Here is a 17,356-nt window from a genome sequence, read left to right as displayed (position 1 = left end):
GGCAACATAAAAAAGGGGACAGAATATTTTGTGGGAAAAACCTAAAAAACCTAATTCTTTCCCTGCCAAGTATCAAGCAACTGAAAAAGCAGGCCTGGTATAAATATTACATTTTCATTTATAGATTACTAGTATCTTCTACAGACCTATTACAATACCAAGAGTGAAAATCATCAAGTATTCAAATTGACAATGGCATTGACCCCTTTAGGACAGAGCTGGATTTTTTGTACCCTTCATGACAATGGGGCTTGTGTTTAGCTTTAATTTTCTTCTCTCTCATTTATTGTACCCATACAAATTATAAATTATTTTTCAGGACAAGAAGGGCTTTCTTTATATAGCTTTTTTGCTCACATAATCTAATTTACTATAACAAAAAGATACAATATTGTGAAAAATTTTATTAAAAAAAGCACATTAAGATATTTGAAAAACATGCCCTGAGTTTAGAAATACCTAAAAGAAATAAGGTATAAGGCAATAAGTTCAAGTAGCATATTGCTATTTAAAAACCATAAAAAAAAAATCAGCTCATTCTGCTTATTTAAGTTATATTTGAAGTTGGTTGGTTCAGTTTACCCCAATTAAACTATATATATATATATATATATATATATATTATATATATATATATATATATATATATATTATATATATATATATATGTTTGAAAACCCCAGTTTTTTTAAACTCTTTCCATGCACTAATTCTACTACCAGCATTTATCAAACTTTATGGTACACACTGTACTTCACTCATGAATATCGCTCCTGGTATATGTCACTGTCAAACAAAACATTTTCTGCTTGTTTGGAGGCCTTGAGAGGTGTCCATTTTCAATGTGGAATTTTGACATCTTGTAATCCTGTCCCTATGTCCTATCTGGGACATCTTTGAAGCCAGCCAATTCAATTTACCCCATCAAACCATATATTTTGAAAATTAGAGACCCCAGCGTATGTCAAATGCTATAATTTTTATTTACTTCCATGCACTAATTCTACCACCTGCTTTTGTCAATATTTGTAGTAGTATTTTGTGCGTGCTTTGTCCCCACACACATTGTACTTCAGGTATGAAGTTACTACTAGATATTTTATAAAACTAGACATCTCCGAGGTATTTTAAACGCTAGTATTTTAACTCTTTCAATCCACTAATTCTACCACCAGCCTTTGTCAAAGTTTGTGGTAGACGTTTCTGTGTGTGTTTTTCTTTAACACACACAACTTCAGGTATGAAGTTATAGCTCTTGGTATATGTCATTGTCAAACAACACTCCAGTATGTGTTCAGCAACATCTCCAGAGTACAGTGGTACCTGCCATGCTTTGTTGGGTTGTTTGGGAGGTAAAAAGCCACATTTGGGGGTGCACATTTTTATTTATTTTTTTACATGAGGTCAATTTGTGCCCATGCCCTATTAGGGTCATCTTTGAAACCAGCCAATTCAATTTACCCCATCAAACCATATATTTAATGGTTTAATATTTAATGAATGTATTACATGATAATCATATAATTACTTACTTTCAACAATCCAAGTGCAACATTGAAAATGACACTTATCCCCTACAGGAAAAAAAAAATAAGCACACACAAGATTCAATACATAGGGTGTCACTTGTAATAGTATGTTTCCATTATATAAAACACAAAGCTAATTTCAAAGATTCAAGAGACAAAATGTATAAAAGCAATAATCTTGGGAAGAATGGTTGTATTCTTTATATTACAAATAATAAAAATAAGAAAAAGGGAAAATAACATTCAGTTCACATTCAGTTCACAAATTAAAACAGCAAAAATTAGATTTATAAATGTACATAGTTATTTAGCTGATGAAATAGGAAATCTAAGCAACACAATCATACATAATATACCACCAGAGGGTGGTAGAGGACTACAGAACAGTAAGAAATACCTTTCCATATTGCGAAAATAAATCATATGGCGGTGGTTTCCAACCAGTTCTATTCCAATAGGGAGATTAAAAAAAAAAAACATGTACCGGTGTCTCTTGAAGACAGGGTTTGGGAACCACTGTCCGGTTTCATTGGATTAAGGGCAGGAAAACTAAAAGAAGCCTGCTTAACATAATTGCGAAATTTCCCACGTGGCCTTTGTAAAGTAGCAGGAGTTATTTAAGAATATAATACTTCCTACTGTATATTTCTACATAAAATAAATATTTTCCGTAATATAAAGCGAGTCAAGAAGCTACACTTCTACGTCTAGCAACCAAAGGGTTAGGCCTTCCCAGTATAAAACATTACAGCTGAGATATGAAATTATGGGAAGCATGGAAATTCAGTTATACTCTGCAAGAGTACTAAATCCTCTGCTCTTCTATGATGCATGACATGATTGATAAACTACTGTATTAGCCTACATTTACAAAGAGGACTGCCACCTATAAAATATTTAAAAAATATATATTTATAGTTTTAACAGTTCCTTTACAATTATTCAGCCATTTCAGTGTATTTTATTAAACAGTAGCTTATGTGTGGATCATTATATTAAGGCACAAATCTAAGTTGATGTTTTAATTAATTTATTTTATTTATGAAATAAATAAGCCACCAAGTATAATGAGGATAACTGCATACCACTTTGAAGGCTGAAAGTATTTATTTCTTGAGAATAAAAACTAACTAATTAAAATAACCCACAAAATAGGGCAATGACAATGCACAAAACAAATAAAACAATTAATAGAGAATTGATCTATAGCATTCAAGTGGACCTGAAGACACACGATGGGAATCACTGCCTTCAACAAATGAGGTAGGTAAGGTTGATGCAAATATTATATGCAAGACCAATTTTAAAATAATAATATAGCGTATATGCCCATTTGAGCAATGCAAAATCGCCATGGACAGCTGTTGACACTTAAGATCCATCACAGGAATCTCTAGATTGCAAGGACTGATCGTTGAAAAATATGTATCTATTGGGGAATTTATTTATTAATTACAATCTCAACATATACTACAAATATTAGTGAACAAACACCCCCAGGTTGATTTGACCCCACAATGCTGTGTAATTTACATTTTGTGGATGCGCGTACCTCACACAGGAGCAAGTCAATTATGTGGAAGACCATGTAGAGAGGAAACTTGGCTGTAAAGAGGGTAAGAAACCACTGGGAGGCGTACATGTGTGCTTCCAAGCTGATCTCCAGGAAATGCGTGTACAGGTCAGGAATGTACTCCTGCCAGGAGAAAAACAATTATTATTATTATTACTGTGCATTTAAAAAAAAGACAACTATAGAGAAAAACAAACGTGAATAACAAACAAAGAATAAACCATCAGCAATGTCACTAGGGTATGGTGTCAACCAGTGTGGTAACTCATGGTGTCACTCCCATTTAGAGGGGCAATGGCGACACTTCCCTCTGACAGACCCCCCCACCCCAAACTTAAACCTCATATTCAGGAGGACACTAGCTCCACGCATATGGGAGAAAACAAAAAAAAAAAAAAGGCCACCAGAGGACAGCAGTGTCAACTCCACTCATGGCGTCTCCTGATGTGGTACACACACGCTGCAACCCCACCAGTGACACCATTTCTCAGTGACTTTAATATGCAGCTTTATTCCTCCGTGTTTGGTGGCAGTTTTGGCTGCCTGAAGCATGGAAAGAAAGTTCTCCCATTTAATCAATGGTAAAGGCTTTTCACGCATGCACATGGGAATATAGTTGGTGCCACTGGAACTCTGGCATTAACTGCCTGGCGTTGGCCGGCAGAGAGTATTCACGCACGTACACTCCTGCGCAGGAGATGCGCTGCTTTTTGCATGCAGGAAAAACCCAATGATATGAGCGTCATACTCTGTTTTCATAAGGACTAAAGTGGATACAATGGCTGCAGCGCATCTCTCGCACTGCCTTATATACACCTCACTAAAAAATAAATATCTATAAGGCGTAGAAACAAACTTACTGTAGATTTAGCAATTATTTCACATTTAATTTTGTGTGTTCACGAATGCGAGGATACCTGTATTTTAACGGAGAAAAGGCATAATCTCCTGAAAAATGCACGCACTCTTTTTATTACGATAATCGTTTTTTCCATAAGCAGAAAGTAAAATATTATGTTGCTGCTAAAAATATCCCAACAAACAGAAATGTCTGTGGGTGAATTTAAAGAGCTGATAAGCAGACACGGAAACACCAGGGCCCACAATGTGCCAGCAATGTCTGAAATAGACTATTGAAAATGGTTTCTGACAGGTTTTTGAAGGTGGAAGTTACGAGGACAATAAGCAATTCATAGCCAGAACCCCCACTGCAAGTCATTTGCATACAATTTAAAGGGAACCTGCCATCCACTGAGATGTTCAACCTAAAGTACCATATGTGTATAGAAACAACGTTGGCCAATTTTAAACAGAACAAATGCATATTGCCAACCAATACTAGTAAACTGCCCCATAGCAATATGTAAAATGCATAACAAACAGATGGGGAAGCAGTGATTTGGTTATTCATCCTATTTACTGCAAGACACAACTTCATCTGTGTTATTCTCCAACAAACGAGGTGGTTATTCTGCAGGTCATGAAAATGTGCAATGATGCGAGTTGCGGATCCAATGAACACTGCCTGTCTCCTAGTGAATGTAGTGTAGAATGAATCACTGTCAACTCACCCACTTTGTAGGTAAAATTATTTATAGTAAGATAAATGGCTACAGATATTTCCAATGTTCTCTGGTTTGAAGGTAAAGCCCATCTTTAGCAGAGAAACAGCCGCTGTTAGGCTTAACATAGCCCATCCCTCAAGCTAAGAATTTTAAAATCTCTTTGAAGAACAAAGCTGGTTAAGGCTTTTCACACAAATTGTTTGACAACCTGAATCTGAATTGCAAATGACTCAATATGAATATCTTAATCAAACATCTTGAGCAGACACCCTCAAGGATCAAGTGTGGCTATCATTTCCAAAAAATACTAGACATGCATGTTATCAGGAGTTATTATATCTTTAACAAACAAAACAAACAAAAAATTAGAGGTTGTAGGCTAAGAACGGTTACCACATTTTTACCGGCTTCCAGTAAAATACCTACTTGGTAGTGAAAAGTCAGGGTTATTTTTTAAGCCTTATGAGTCAAGAAGCTTCAAACAACATTGTGCCATTACAATGTACATACTTCTAGCACTCAAATGGTTAGGCCCTTGGTAATAGCTGGGAAATCAAATTATAGGAAGCATGGGAATTCAATTTATAAACTCTGCATGAGTACTAAATACTCCGCTCTTCTATGATGCATGACATGATTGATGAACTACTGTGAGACATAAAAGATATCTTCTCTTGAAAAAGTGCGGACAATACATTTGCCAAATGTGCAAGGCCATTCTCCTGATACCATGGCTTTTTTTTTTGTTTCAAAACCTTAGCCTTTCCATTTTTTAAAGGGACATTATACCGGCCCTGACAGTCCCACTGAAGAAGGCAAATTAAAGTACTACGTGAGTACTTCAATAAGCATTCTGACCTCTGATATCATATACATTAAATGTCATTAGAGTGCCCTTTTACATACTTGGCATTTAACTAAGATAGGTATATCAACAAAATATACCCAGGACAGCAAAATGAAGTGTGTGAGCTTGGATTAGCCAACACAACATGCCACTGGAACACAGGGGAGATGGGAGTGATACTGCTCGCCACTGTACGCCTATGAAGATACTCCACTAAAAGTCAGCTGTTTTTAAGCTACAATAGTCACTTACAACATTAACAACATCTACGATGTATTTCTGATCTATCATGTTATTTTAAAGCATTTTTTTTCTTTTGCTTGTATTTTTTATCTTAAATATTGAATTTTGTCTTTGTTTCTGGACTTCTGAGGCTACTTGAGGTATGCTGTTAAACTGACCATGAATGTCAGGTGGAGTGAGCATCACAGCACAGATTTTAACTTTATATTGCATGGGTTTTGTACGTAAACAAATACGTCTGTACGCTATGCATAGATAAACAGGTAGACAGACATATAAAAGCATAAACAGATATAGATATTAAGCATATTTGAGTGTTTACTGAACGCAAAACCGCTGAGATGATCTACCTTAGATTATTTTCTCCCATTTGATGGCAAGCAACATATGGTACCTCTAGATTTTCTTTATAATAGAGATTATTTACTCATCTAAGAAAATCCACTCTGCTTAATCCCTAATTGACCCGTTACTACCTACACTGATTTTTGAACATATACAAAAAAAAGAAGATTTAGATTTTTGGGGCATCCGCATTTATTTCAACCGCTTACATTTATAAACATTTGTTGCTTTTAACTACATGTAGACTAAATGTACTGTCTCATCTGTATTTGCCAATGTGTGTGTTTTTCTTTTTTTTCCAAATTAACTGCAGCATTTGTTTTTAAGAGCTGTTATATTTACAATATAGTGTAGATCAATTAACAGATATTACCAACTGTGTACACTGCTCCACACAGAACGTTAATTCAGAAATTAATGTTGAGACTTTATTTACATGAAATTGAGTGGGTGACAGATGACAGAACATCATCGTATGGGATACAATAAAGCGCAGCTCCTCAGGGGCCAGTCTTAGTGTCTGTTCTATTTGATACATTTATTAGTGACATTACTTGTGGAAGGGCAAGTATACCAGGTTCCACGTGACAAAGATTTTTAACTTGGTTGAAACTAGCAGGAGAGGAGGGATAAGGAATTATCTAAGGGCACTAGAAAAATGGACTAAGGTTTGGGACCAACAGTTTAACATGGCTTCATGGAAAGCACTGTATTTAAGACATAAAGGTATACTATAGAGTAATACACTAATAAACTATTACCCTTTTCCAACAACTACATTGAAAGAAAGGGAACTGGGAGGTATGATTTAAAAAATAAATAAATAAAAAAAAAATATATATATATATATATATATATATATATATATATATACACACACACACACACACAATTACTGTCTTTATATAACACTAGTAAAATCTCACTTAGAATTCTGTATCCAATTCTGCAGAAAGACAAATAATTTTGAGAAAATTCAAAGAGGGACCACTAAAATGGTATGTGGTCTTACAAATAAAACATACTGCTTCTAGAGTTCCATTTTCATGTTAATTTACCTTATCATTTAGTTGTTTTTTTAGCTTATACTGTAGCCTGGTGTTTCTCCAGAACTTTATCCCTTGTGTGTTATAAAATTTGTTTGGCTGTATGTATGTTTTGTTTTTATAACTTATACAGTATAATAAAGGGATGGTATAATAAGTGTAAGTATAAAGTACAGTAGTCATGCAGACATTTTAATCAGAGTACAACATGTATGAATACATGAAGAAAATAGGTCCCTGCCCAATTAACCTAACAGTGAGGTTATGTGACATTTAAATTACACATATGTGGAAATCAAATGATTATGTGCATTCTGAGAACATTAAGTTGCACTAATAGTAATTTAAGGCTCCAATAAAAAGGATGAATGTTCATGCAATCAAGAGTTTCTATGTGTATAGATTACCTATAGAAACTTTACTAGAATGAACACAAAATCCTTATTACATTCATATCCATGTTTTAAATGAAAATAATGCTAAGGAATTGACAAACATGCACAGCACAGTCACTTAGGCATGTCAGTATAGTGATAACATGGTGCTTTAAAAACTGACTTACCTGCATCAGGCGCTCTAATTGGTAAAACTTGCAGTGCAGATCCTCAAAGTTTTGTTTAAAAAGCTCCCTGAGTCCATAGTCAAACATGATTTTAACAAGGACACTAAAAGCCTGTTCTTCAGGCATCTACAAGAGAAGAAACAAGTCAAGTAGTCTGTATATAAATGTCCATAATCTACACTTTTATAAGATTCTCAAATCCTGAACAATCTTCAGGTCACTTTAGAATTATTGGTGGGTGCAATTATCAAAATAACAGTCTGTATCTGTCCATACATGTGTGTGCAAAGAAATATTTGCCACTGAGATGGTGGTAGATAAAAGTAATAGCCCTCCAGCTGATGCAGTGGTTATGGCATAGACAGAGACAAGCCTATCCTGTGACAATGCCAAAGGAACAAGTAAGGTTGGAGGCCTGCCAGCATGTAGTAATAAAAAATCATTTTTATTGTTCCATTTCCATTAACCAACCAGAATGATGAAGTCTCCATCCTCAACACAGACAATTTGAATTTCTGTGAACACTTGATTCAGTAATAAGAACTTACATGAAGAAGGAGAACAGCAGCGAGGAAGGACTGTCCTTGGCAATACCCAATCTCCTCATCATATACAGAGTAAGCCTGGGAGAATTAGAACACAAAATAAAATTATTTTTTCATTTGTATCTTAAGAAAAGCATCAATGTAGTGTGTAAAGTCTCAGTTGCAGGGACATCAGCTGCAGATAGGAAGATCATTAGGTATCAATAGAATACGTAACTCAAATATATCCCTTTACAGGTATATTAATCAAGATATTAGTGAGACGGCACATAAGGATGCTTACTATATACAGTCCTCTATTTCAGTTTAACATGAAACATCCTCCTAATCAATCCTAATTTGAGAACTAATATCAATCGGATAGCATTACAAGAGATTGTTCAACAATACTTTCACAGTGTGTATTTTATAGCCATGTGGATTGAGTGATAAAAACCTTGCAGATTTTGTACAAGGAGTCCTGTCCATCTCCCCCAGTGTCTTTGAAGTAGTCGTGGGCTGGGAATGTCCGATTGATATCACGTGTTATAGCACTGTCTTGTGGAGATTCCTGGAAGAGAGGACAATAATAGTAAGTGTTAGTCTAACATGACCAATATCGCTTTCTGTGAGAATTCAAGTGGCCATGATGTGTGTCTGCTAACAAAATCTTGAATTCAGGGAGAAGTTTTTTTTTTGATTGGTTAACTAAAATAATTGATCAAGGTGGTGCAGTAGACATTGCATATCTAGATTTCAGTAAGGCTTTTGACTCTGCCCCACATAGAAGACTTATAATTAAACTGCAATCTCTGAATTTACATCCCAATATCGTTGAATGGATCAGGCAGTGGCTGAGTGACAGACAATGTAGTCAATGTAGTATATTCTGAGCAAGGTTTTGTTACTAGTGGAGTCGCACAGGGATCTCTACTTGGATAGAAAGGTATGTCTTTTTGCTGATGACACAGGGTTGATGTTTCTGGAGGAATAAGCCAAATGGCAAATCATTTAGGTAAACTGGAGAAATGTTCAGAGCTGTGGCAACTGGCATTTAATGTGGATAAATGCAAAGTAATGCATCTACGGCATAAAAACCAGAGGGTTGGCCTAACCTCAACGTCTAAGGAAATGTATTTAGGGGTAATTATTTTAGAGGTTTTAAAAGGTAGGTAGACAATGCAGTAGAGCAGCAGGAAATGCTAGCAGAATACTTGGTTGTATAGGGAGAGGTATTAGCCGTATTATTTTTATAGGAACAGCAGTGTCCATTTTCCAATTTGTTTATTAATTGGGGGAAAAATGACATTTTAGCGCCCGACAGAAAAACATTTTACAGGGCTATATACCGGTATGCCTCACTGTTAAAAAAAAAAAAAAAAAAAAATGAATAAATAATAAGAAAAGGTATAATTGTCGTTTTAATGTGCCAAAAAATAACCATAAACAGAATCACAAATTATTTAGAAGCTAAAGAGAATAAAGGACAATGTCAGCATCTGACATCTATAAATCGGAATCTATAGGTTAATCCAGAACAGATGTTGCAAGAAGATATGCGGAGAGTTGTTTTTTTTTTTTTAATCAAATACGTTGGATACTATTAATAGAACATAGTAAGTAAGCAGACCTACTATTGATGCTAATGAGACAAAGAAAAGAAAATCAGAGCGCTTTAAAACTAAAAATTGTGGATGGATTTATTTAATGGAAGACCACTGTATATTACCTTTAAACATAGTATGTTTCCTAAACTAGGTATATTGTTTGTGCCATGAGGTGCCATGAAGTAAGGCTACGAGGAAGCATTACTCACATGTAGTTATTTCAATTGGATTCAATCTTGAGGAAGCGATAACAGCAGAGGAATTATTCAAACAAAGACCCTGTTTTTATAAGCTTAGTCCATAGTGAGGGCTGTGCCACGGGCATCAGCAAGCCTTCTCCTATTTATATATCTTACTGTGAGAACTGGCTGCCCGGGTAATTTCTCAAGCTTGAAGGCTAGTGGGAAATGTAGGAAACCCCCTCAGAGCACACACCCTGTAAACACCAACTGAGAATGACAGGAAGAAAGAGAGAGCAATAAACAGAACTAAGAGGAGCCATGAGAAATCAGACCTTACTTTCCCATCGCAAATACGAGTTCAAGTTAAAAGAAATATGACATCAAACAACAAAATAAATATCCAAGGGTCTTATTTTTCAGTGTCACACAGTTGCTCTCTTTGCTCTCTGTGCTGTCCCATGCATTTCTAAACTGTGTTATGCTATATGCCAATGCAAACTGCTTGCTTATAGAGAGTGAAACTCATACTGCATATCTTACAGACACCCCTTAGTCAGTAGAACATTTGATTATTCTCTGAAAAATAAAAGGAAAGTCAGTTTTTAACAATTGCTTTGCTAAGGAGGTGGAAGAGGAAGCTATTTTTTGTGTACTTGGACTACTACTGCATATACAATGTTTATTTAAATGTAATCCTATGTCACTAAAAACAACACTTGCCTTAAAATATTATATCCTAAAGAGACATATCTGTGTCGCATGCTGCCCTGCCATCAAAAAATGCATATTAATGTACCTTGCAGGTACTTCAGTATGCATTCTTTAAACATGCAAAGAAATGAATAAAAATAAAATGCGTACCTGTAGGAGAGGCTGCAGTGCATGCCCCATGCGTGGTCCCATTTCTGCACCGCTGTTTGGCTGCTAACAACAGCCAATCAGTGGCAGGAAAGCACTCCCACTCCCTTCGGAACCATCACTGGAGGGAAAGTGTACCACGTGAGCGCAGACAGCAGGAACTGTGTTTGATTAAACACATCCTGCAAGCCAAGGATCTGAGGGAGCGGGTAAAGAGCCAAACGCGATGATACCCAGTGCATTTGCAATAGAGACTAGAATATATATATATATATAAGTTGTATTCCATCTTGAATCCAAACACAAGAGGAGTATATGCATTGGAGGAGTCCCAATTAACAGAGAGCCAACTATGTTTCCTAACGGTGGTCAGAAGGCCGCCACAACAAAATTAAACAGAGTTTCCAACGGAAAAAAGAAACCGTTTTCCTTAATCATCAGTGAAAACATATTAGAATGACCGTCCCTTTAAGTTTATATATATATAGATGGGATATTGGTGATAAACTATGGACTAAATCATAGTTGAGACCAAAATTCCACCTCATAGCATACCTCCTATAGTAGGCATTCTAGCGCTGCAAAGAAAATAATGTAATAAAATAGAAACTAGTAATAAAGAATTGAGAAAACCTTTTGATATTTCTTTAGAAAATCATTTTTCACAGGAACCCTTGAGAAATCGATGATACCATTGAAAAAATTTGACCCAGCAATCCAATAATAAGCTACTTGGCCTAAAGACATATTTAAATGAATTCCATGTGCTATAACTACATTCAGTAACTTCACAGACTGCAATAAAAAGATCTAAAACTAGGCTTCTAGTGGTGGGTAAGATCCAGTCTGGTAGACCCCTGGTAGAAGTGAACAAGATGAAGTAAATCCAAACTTTGAGGGATTCTGAACTATTTCGCTACCTTCAATACGGTACTTTAGACCCAAAACAGAGGATCACAAGGATGCCTGAACACACCCTTTATGAAAAGCTATACTTACAACAAGAAAAAGCGAAAAACATCTGATTTTGTCACTATACACTCACATCACAGGCAAGCAAAAGATACAAGAACCGCCTTATAAGAAGAAGCGGGAGACTGAACTTCGGGATGATCTGACTGAAGAAGATTGGACTGAACTTTACAGTCAATAAGATCTTAAACTGGTATGTTACCTCAGTTGGACTAAAGCTTCCATTCACCATGCACTGTGCTTTCATAAATTTGGTTAAACTGGAAGCTCCACGCCTAGTGGGAATGAGATGTGATACACCGACTATGGACACAGGTGTATTAACTTTTATCTTCAATTTTAAACATGCTCCAAGCACACGGGTAGGTCTGCTTTCCCCAAATGTAAAATAGTCTGATCTCTCAAGAGCGAATCATCAACTAATACACTGAATGTGGGGGCAGGCCTCTCCAGCGCCTAGCCATGGCCTAAGATGCTGCACAAATTCTGTGAGGTCCCGGGAAACACCTGGCACACCTTTAATATGAAAAAAATCATGGCTACGATACAGGACTGATTTGAAAAGTTCCAGGTAATTCTGGGACCCCTGGTCTAGTGGTGTTTGCCCCACGCAAAGTGCCCATGATCCCTATTTTTCATATGTTTGCAATTTTACTGTTTTTACTGTTGGGTTTAAAGCAATTTTTTTCCGAAAATTGTTACAGTTGCAAAATCAGAACATAGTACATCGTAATTGAAATTTTAGACTGAGGCAAATTAGCCTTGGATTCTAACCATGTAGTGTATGCATTCGCAGCTGGAAAAAAACTGCAATAAAAATCTTTAAAGAACAATGTTGATAGCGGTATATCTCTACTGAATAGCATGTAGGTTTTTTCCAGGCCTCCACAATAAGTAGTTCTGTACTATCTCATCATTAACCTTGTCTTGCTGCAGTGACCTTTATTTTGGAAATATTTCATTACAGCACATGCCAACTTTAGAAAATATCTTAAAAAAAGCTTTACGGCTTTAATATTGGTTCTAGATGATGGTGTTTTAAAAGTGGGGGAAGTGGCCCCTCCAAAAAAGCATTTTTATTTGATGCCATTTTACAAAGTTAGCTTCTGTTTATCCGATAACCAAGAAAATGCTTGTTTTAGCATGTGATTCACTACCAAATAAGTATATAATAATCATATAATGTATGTATGTATTTTAAGAAGGACTAATTTAAATAAATAGTTACTATACTCAACCCGTATACACAATCCTCTGTGGCTTGGAAAATTTTATATATATATATATATATACATATTATATATATACATACATATATATATATATATATATATATATACATATACATATATACATATACACATCAGACGTGAGCCCGAAAGCAGTACATATTTTGATTTATCATTAAAAAGCTCGATTCTAAAAATAAAAGTCCCCTGTGAAACTGGCTTCCTCTGAACTTTCTTCCCTTTTATGGACGATGTTGCCCCACGAGCACATTTCATAAGTGTACTTTGGCAATATTAAATCATGTATGAATAACAGATGAAAACAAACTGTGTGGTCAACATTTTCACTAAACTAAGGAATGTTAATTAGGTAGAAGAAAGAATAAATAAAACCAGACTACTGTGGAGCTCTCCTTCCCTCATTTACAGTCCAATATATTTCAAACACTGTCATTGATCATAATGGTGTTTTTTTTTTTTTTATGACAAAAAATTTCGAAATATTGAACGTTTATGAACAATAGAGCATTAATACAATCTTGCCTTACCTGTGTCAAGTTATTTTGTGTACCCTTAATACAGAAAGCTTGACAAGGATCAGGGATAGCACTGGGGCATAAAGACCTAGACTAGATTAAATAAAACAAGCCAATGTACAACATTTTACATCATTTAAGTGTATTAATACAAATACAACTAACTTGGTGGTAAATTACTTCTCACTGTGTCAATAGAAGAATATGAGTGCTTTCCCCCAAGGAAAAAGGTGGGGAAAAAGGTGACAGTTAACTAAACCCTTACGAGACCACCTGTTTAGTCCTTACAGGACCCATGGAGTACCTAGTATGTTATTGGTTAATTGCAGGGGTGGTAAGTTTATGTGGAATTCGTTAGATAGGGTTTAGTTAAGGATTTAAAAATTAACCCCTTAAAAAAAAACATTTTAAAAAACAAAGTCATATAGCTATATGGGGTGGTTTCTAAATCAGGGCACTTTAACCAATATATTTTTGGTACTTTTCCCCTATGCTAGCTGTGTATAAATGTTTTTTTTATTCATAAAAAATAACGGGACACATATTTGAACATGGTTTAAGCACTACTTTTGCAAAAGGAAAATACACCATATACAATTTGTGGGGGTACACTAAATGAGAAAGAGGGAAATAAGAGCTGAAGAAAGACATAGCCGTTAAGTCTTTCTATGTATGATTTTGTAACCAAGCATGTGGGAAAGACAGGTTTAGCATCATAATGGGCATGATAATGACACTAACAACAGGACTTTAATGATTTTTTTTTCAAAACAAATACCATTTTCATTTTGATACAAACATCTCAAAACGCATAACAGAATCTCTAACTTAACGCCATTAACTCCTCTGGTGAGTGTGTATAATAGTAAAAATAAAATAGTAACGCCTGCAACAGTTCTAAGTGGCTGTAAATATGGGAATATTCTTCCTCATGCTCTGAATTTAGTTTAACCACCACTTCTGTGTGCAGTTAAATATCTATAAATAAAATCAAATAAATTATAGAAAATGCTTTCTGAATGCTAAAGCATTCAGAAATAATTTGTGTTAATAATCGACAAAAGTTCAAACCCTTTTACGAACACTTAAAAGTGAATTCTGTTGACCTGTTTGAGTCTGAAAATATATGACAAAGTTAATAGATAATAGACAACAGTGCCTTAATTTGTTTCAAGAGTCTGCAACGATACATAAGTGTTAGAGCATGTGTCAGGCAAGCGTCAAACTGAAATGGATGCTTTAGGTAATAACAAAACCATACTTAAAGCTTAAAGGCTATAAAGCACATAATATTAGGAAACCCACATTATTAATGTAATCTTACTACAACTAAAATATACATTGATGGAAGGTTTATTTTGTTCATTTTTAAAACAGGCTTTATATAGAACATTTTAAACATAACACAAGCAAACAGCAGCCACACTGACCATGGAAACGGAACATAATTAAATGTATAAATCATGGTCTTTAATGCCATTATAACTGCATCTGAATGGAGGTGTGACCAACCTTGCAACGTTTCACGGACAAGCAAGCGCTTTCCCCTATAGGCTCAACCATAAATAAATAATATAATAGAATGTCATAGCCTTATTCATCCTACTTAAGAAAGTGAGGAGGAAAGGACCTTAGAAAAACATTTACATGACTGCCTACAATGGCCCCCTCCACATCTGCAGATAAAAAGATTGGAACACCAAATCTGTTAAAGTCTTGACCCATTACATATACTTTTTTCAATGTTACAATACGGTTTACAGTAATATAGTGTATTAAGTACCCACAAAAATATATATATTTCCACCCGACCTTCCTTTAACTACTAATTTCACTCTTCCCTCCACATCGATAAAAGACAAAACTATTAATTATCATTTACAACTGTTTACATACATATTTGGATTTCTTTCACTGGCCCATTATCTTTAAAAAAAAATAAAATAAACAAATCACACTAACTCATTATGTGTGCATTAAAGTACATCAAAAGGTGTTTAATTTTAAATCTACATGCGGCCATTTTTACATAACATTTTTATGGTACAAAAATCAATATTTACATAGGAGTAACCGGTTTTACTAAATCAAAAACATTGTGTACAGGACAAGAAGCTTCCTGGAAAGCAAAGATAATGTTCCCTAAGAATCGAGTAAGACAAAGGACAAAACAAGTCAACAAAGGACAATAGGCGTTTGGTTTACACAGTAGTGCAACAAATCTTTGTTGGGGTTGGATTAATAGACCTTTAATGAGTGAATAATGGTATAGTAGCACAGTCAGACTATATTTTGTGTACTCACCTTGTCTTTTAAGACCAAAAAGGAGGTAGCTGCCCAAGTATCAAGCATTCCACAGGGGCCAAAAGTGTCCATCGAAAGCATTTTTTTACCCCTCCCAAATAATGAAGACGCATATCGGTAAAGTGCATGTTGATGCTTGACATAGGGGGAGAGGGTGAGTACCGGTGCTGGGATGGAGGAGTATGGGATTTAGGGAATTTTTGGAAGCAGACTTATTCCTGGGAGAAAACACACTGCAGAATGTGCATACAGTCATATTATGCTTCACTGAAGTTAACATCACTAGTAGTGATTTCTCCATGGTGTGTTTTTCAGAAATTAGCTTTATCCGCCAATAAAAGAAAGGATTCAGTATATAGCACAGAACATTTAGCTCAATGGACAAATAATAAATATCTTAACAACAAATATACAAATATCATGGCTAATTACATCCAACAGTGAAAAACTACTGCTATAAATGCATTGTAATGTCACACTGTCCAGCATCATTGAGATTCAGAATAGGTTTTGTTTGATATTCCTTATGTGAAATCCTTATTGAATGTTTATAAATAATAATCCTACACCCTCGTAAAACCAATGTAAGGTACTACAAAAAGAAGAAAGCAAATTTGCAATGCATAGTTTGTATGAAGAATGTATGGCCTAAATCAATTCTGCATTTCAACAGCCCCATGGTGCAAAAGAAAGAAAAAAAAAACAAAAACACACATTACTGAATGCACCCCAAAAAACTGCTATCCAATTCAGATGGAATGGTTATATATAAATGGAAAACTTGCAGCAGAGATTAATGGGCAAGCTCTACAAACAGTATAGTGGGGGATTCCCTAAATCCTTTATGTTAATAACCGTGTCTTTAATTATACATGTTATTCAAAATAATTTTGAACAAATTTTGAATTCTACATTGTTTTTAAATGCACAGCACGGTTTAAGTATTAGACCCATCATGTATTATTGATCTATTTTTTATCAATAGAAAGACCAAGTCCAAAACTCAAACCCAAAGAACTGTATTTAGGTGGGCAAACCAAATAACATGAGAAATACAAAGAAAGATTCAGAATAATTAAAACTTTTTTTTATAGATCCTTACAAACTTTGTAACCATTTTAAGAGTATATCGGTTGGTTTATGCACATTTGAGAATTATTTTTCTGAAGACATTGTGTTAGTCTTACCCGTCTATGTCACCTAATTTACCATGTCTATAATCTTATTTGATAATAGTTAGTAAAATATCCTGACATGGTTGAATAAGAAACGCAGACATAAACTGAAAAATACTCTTCTGTCTTTACGTTCTGCAATTTTTAAAATCTACAGTTATGTATTTTTGCAGATTATTGCAGCCTGTAGTGCATGCATAATAACTCTTGTGGTAGCCAAAGGTGCTTGTACTCCAAACGGGTTAATGTCTATGTCTAC

General features: G+C 35.1%; 1 protein-coding gene across 2 annotated transcripts in view; it reads right to left on the bottom strand.

The window, feature by feature from the left end:
* The window catches only part of RABGAP1 (RAB GTPase activating protein 1), a 62,069-nt gene that overhangs the window by 18,464 nt on the left and 26,249 nt on the right, over positions 1-17,356 (bottom strand). For both annotated transcript variants that reach the window (XM_053472747.1, XM_053472748.1), the window contains exons 14-18: positions 8,692-8,805; positions 8,259-8,333; positions 7,711-7,836; positions 3,082-3,225; positions 1,533-1,574 (exon numbers count right to left, since the gene is read on the bottom strand). In XM_053472747.1, coding sequence (XP_053328722.1) covers positions 1,533-1,574; positions 3,082-3,225; positions 7,711-7,836; positions 8,259-8,333; positions 8,692-8,805 — 501 coding nt within the window. The remainder of the gene's footprint in view (positions 1-1,532; positions 1,575-3,081; positions 3,226-7,710; positions 7,837-8,258; positions 8,334-8,691; positions 8,806-17,356) is intronic.

Source organism: Spea bombifrons, chromosome 8 (genome assembly GCF_027358695.1).
Source record: "Spea bombifrons isolate aSpeBom1 chromosome 8, aSpeBom1.2.pri, whole genome shotgun sequence".
NCBI lineage: Eukaryota > Metazoa > Chordata > Amphibia > Anura > Pelobatidae > Spea > Spea bombifrons.
The sequence above is the reverse complement of the archived record's forward strand: the minus strand, read 5'-3'. Positions and strand labels throughout refer to the sequence as shown.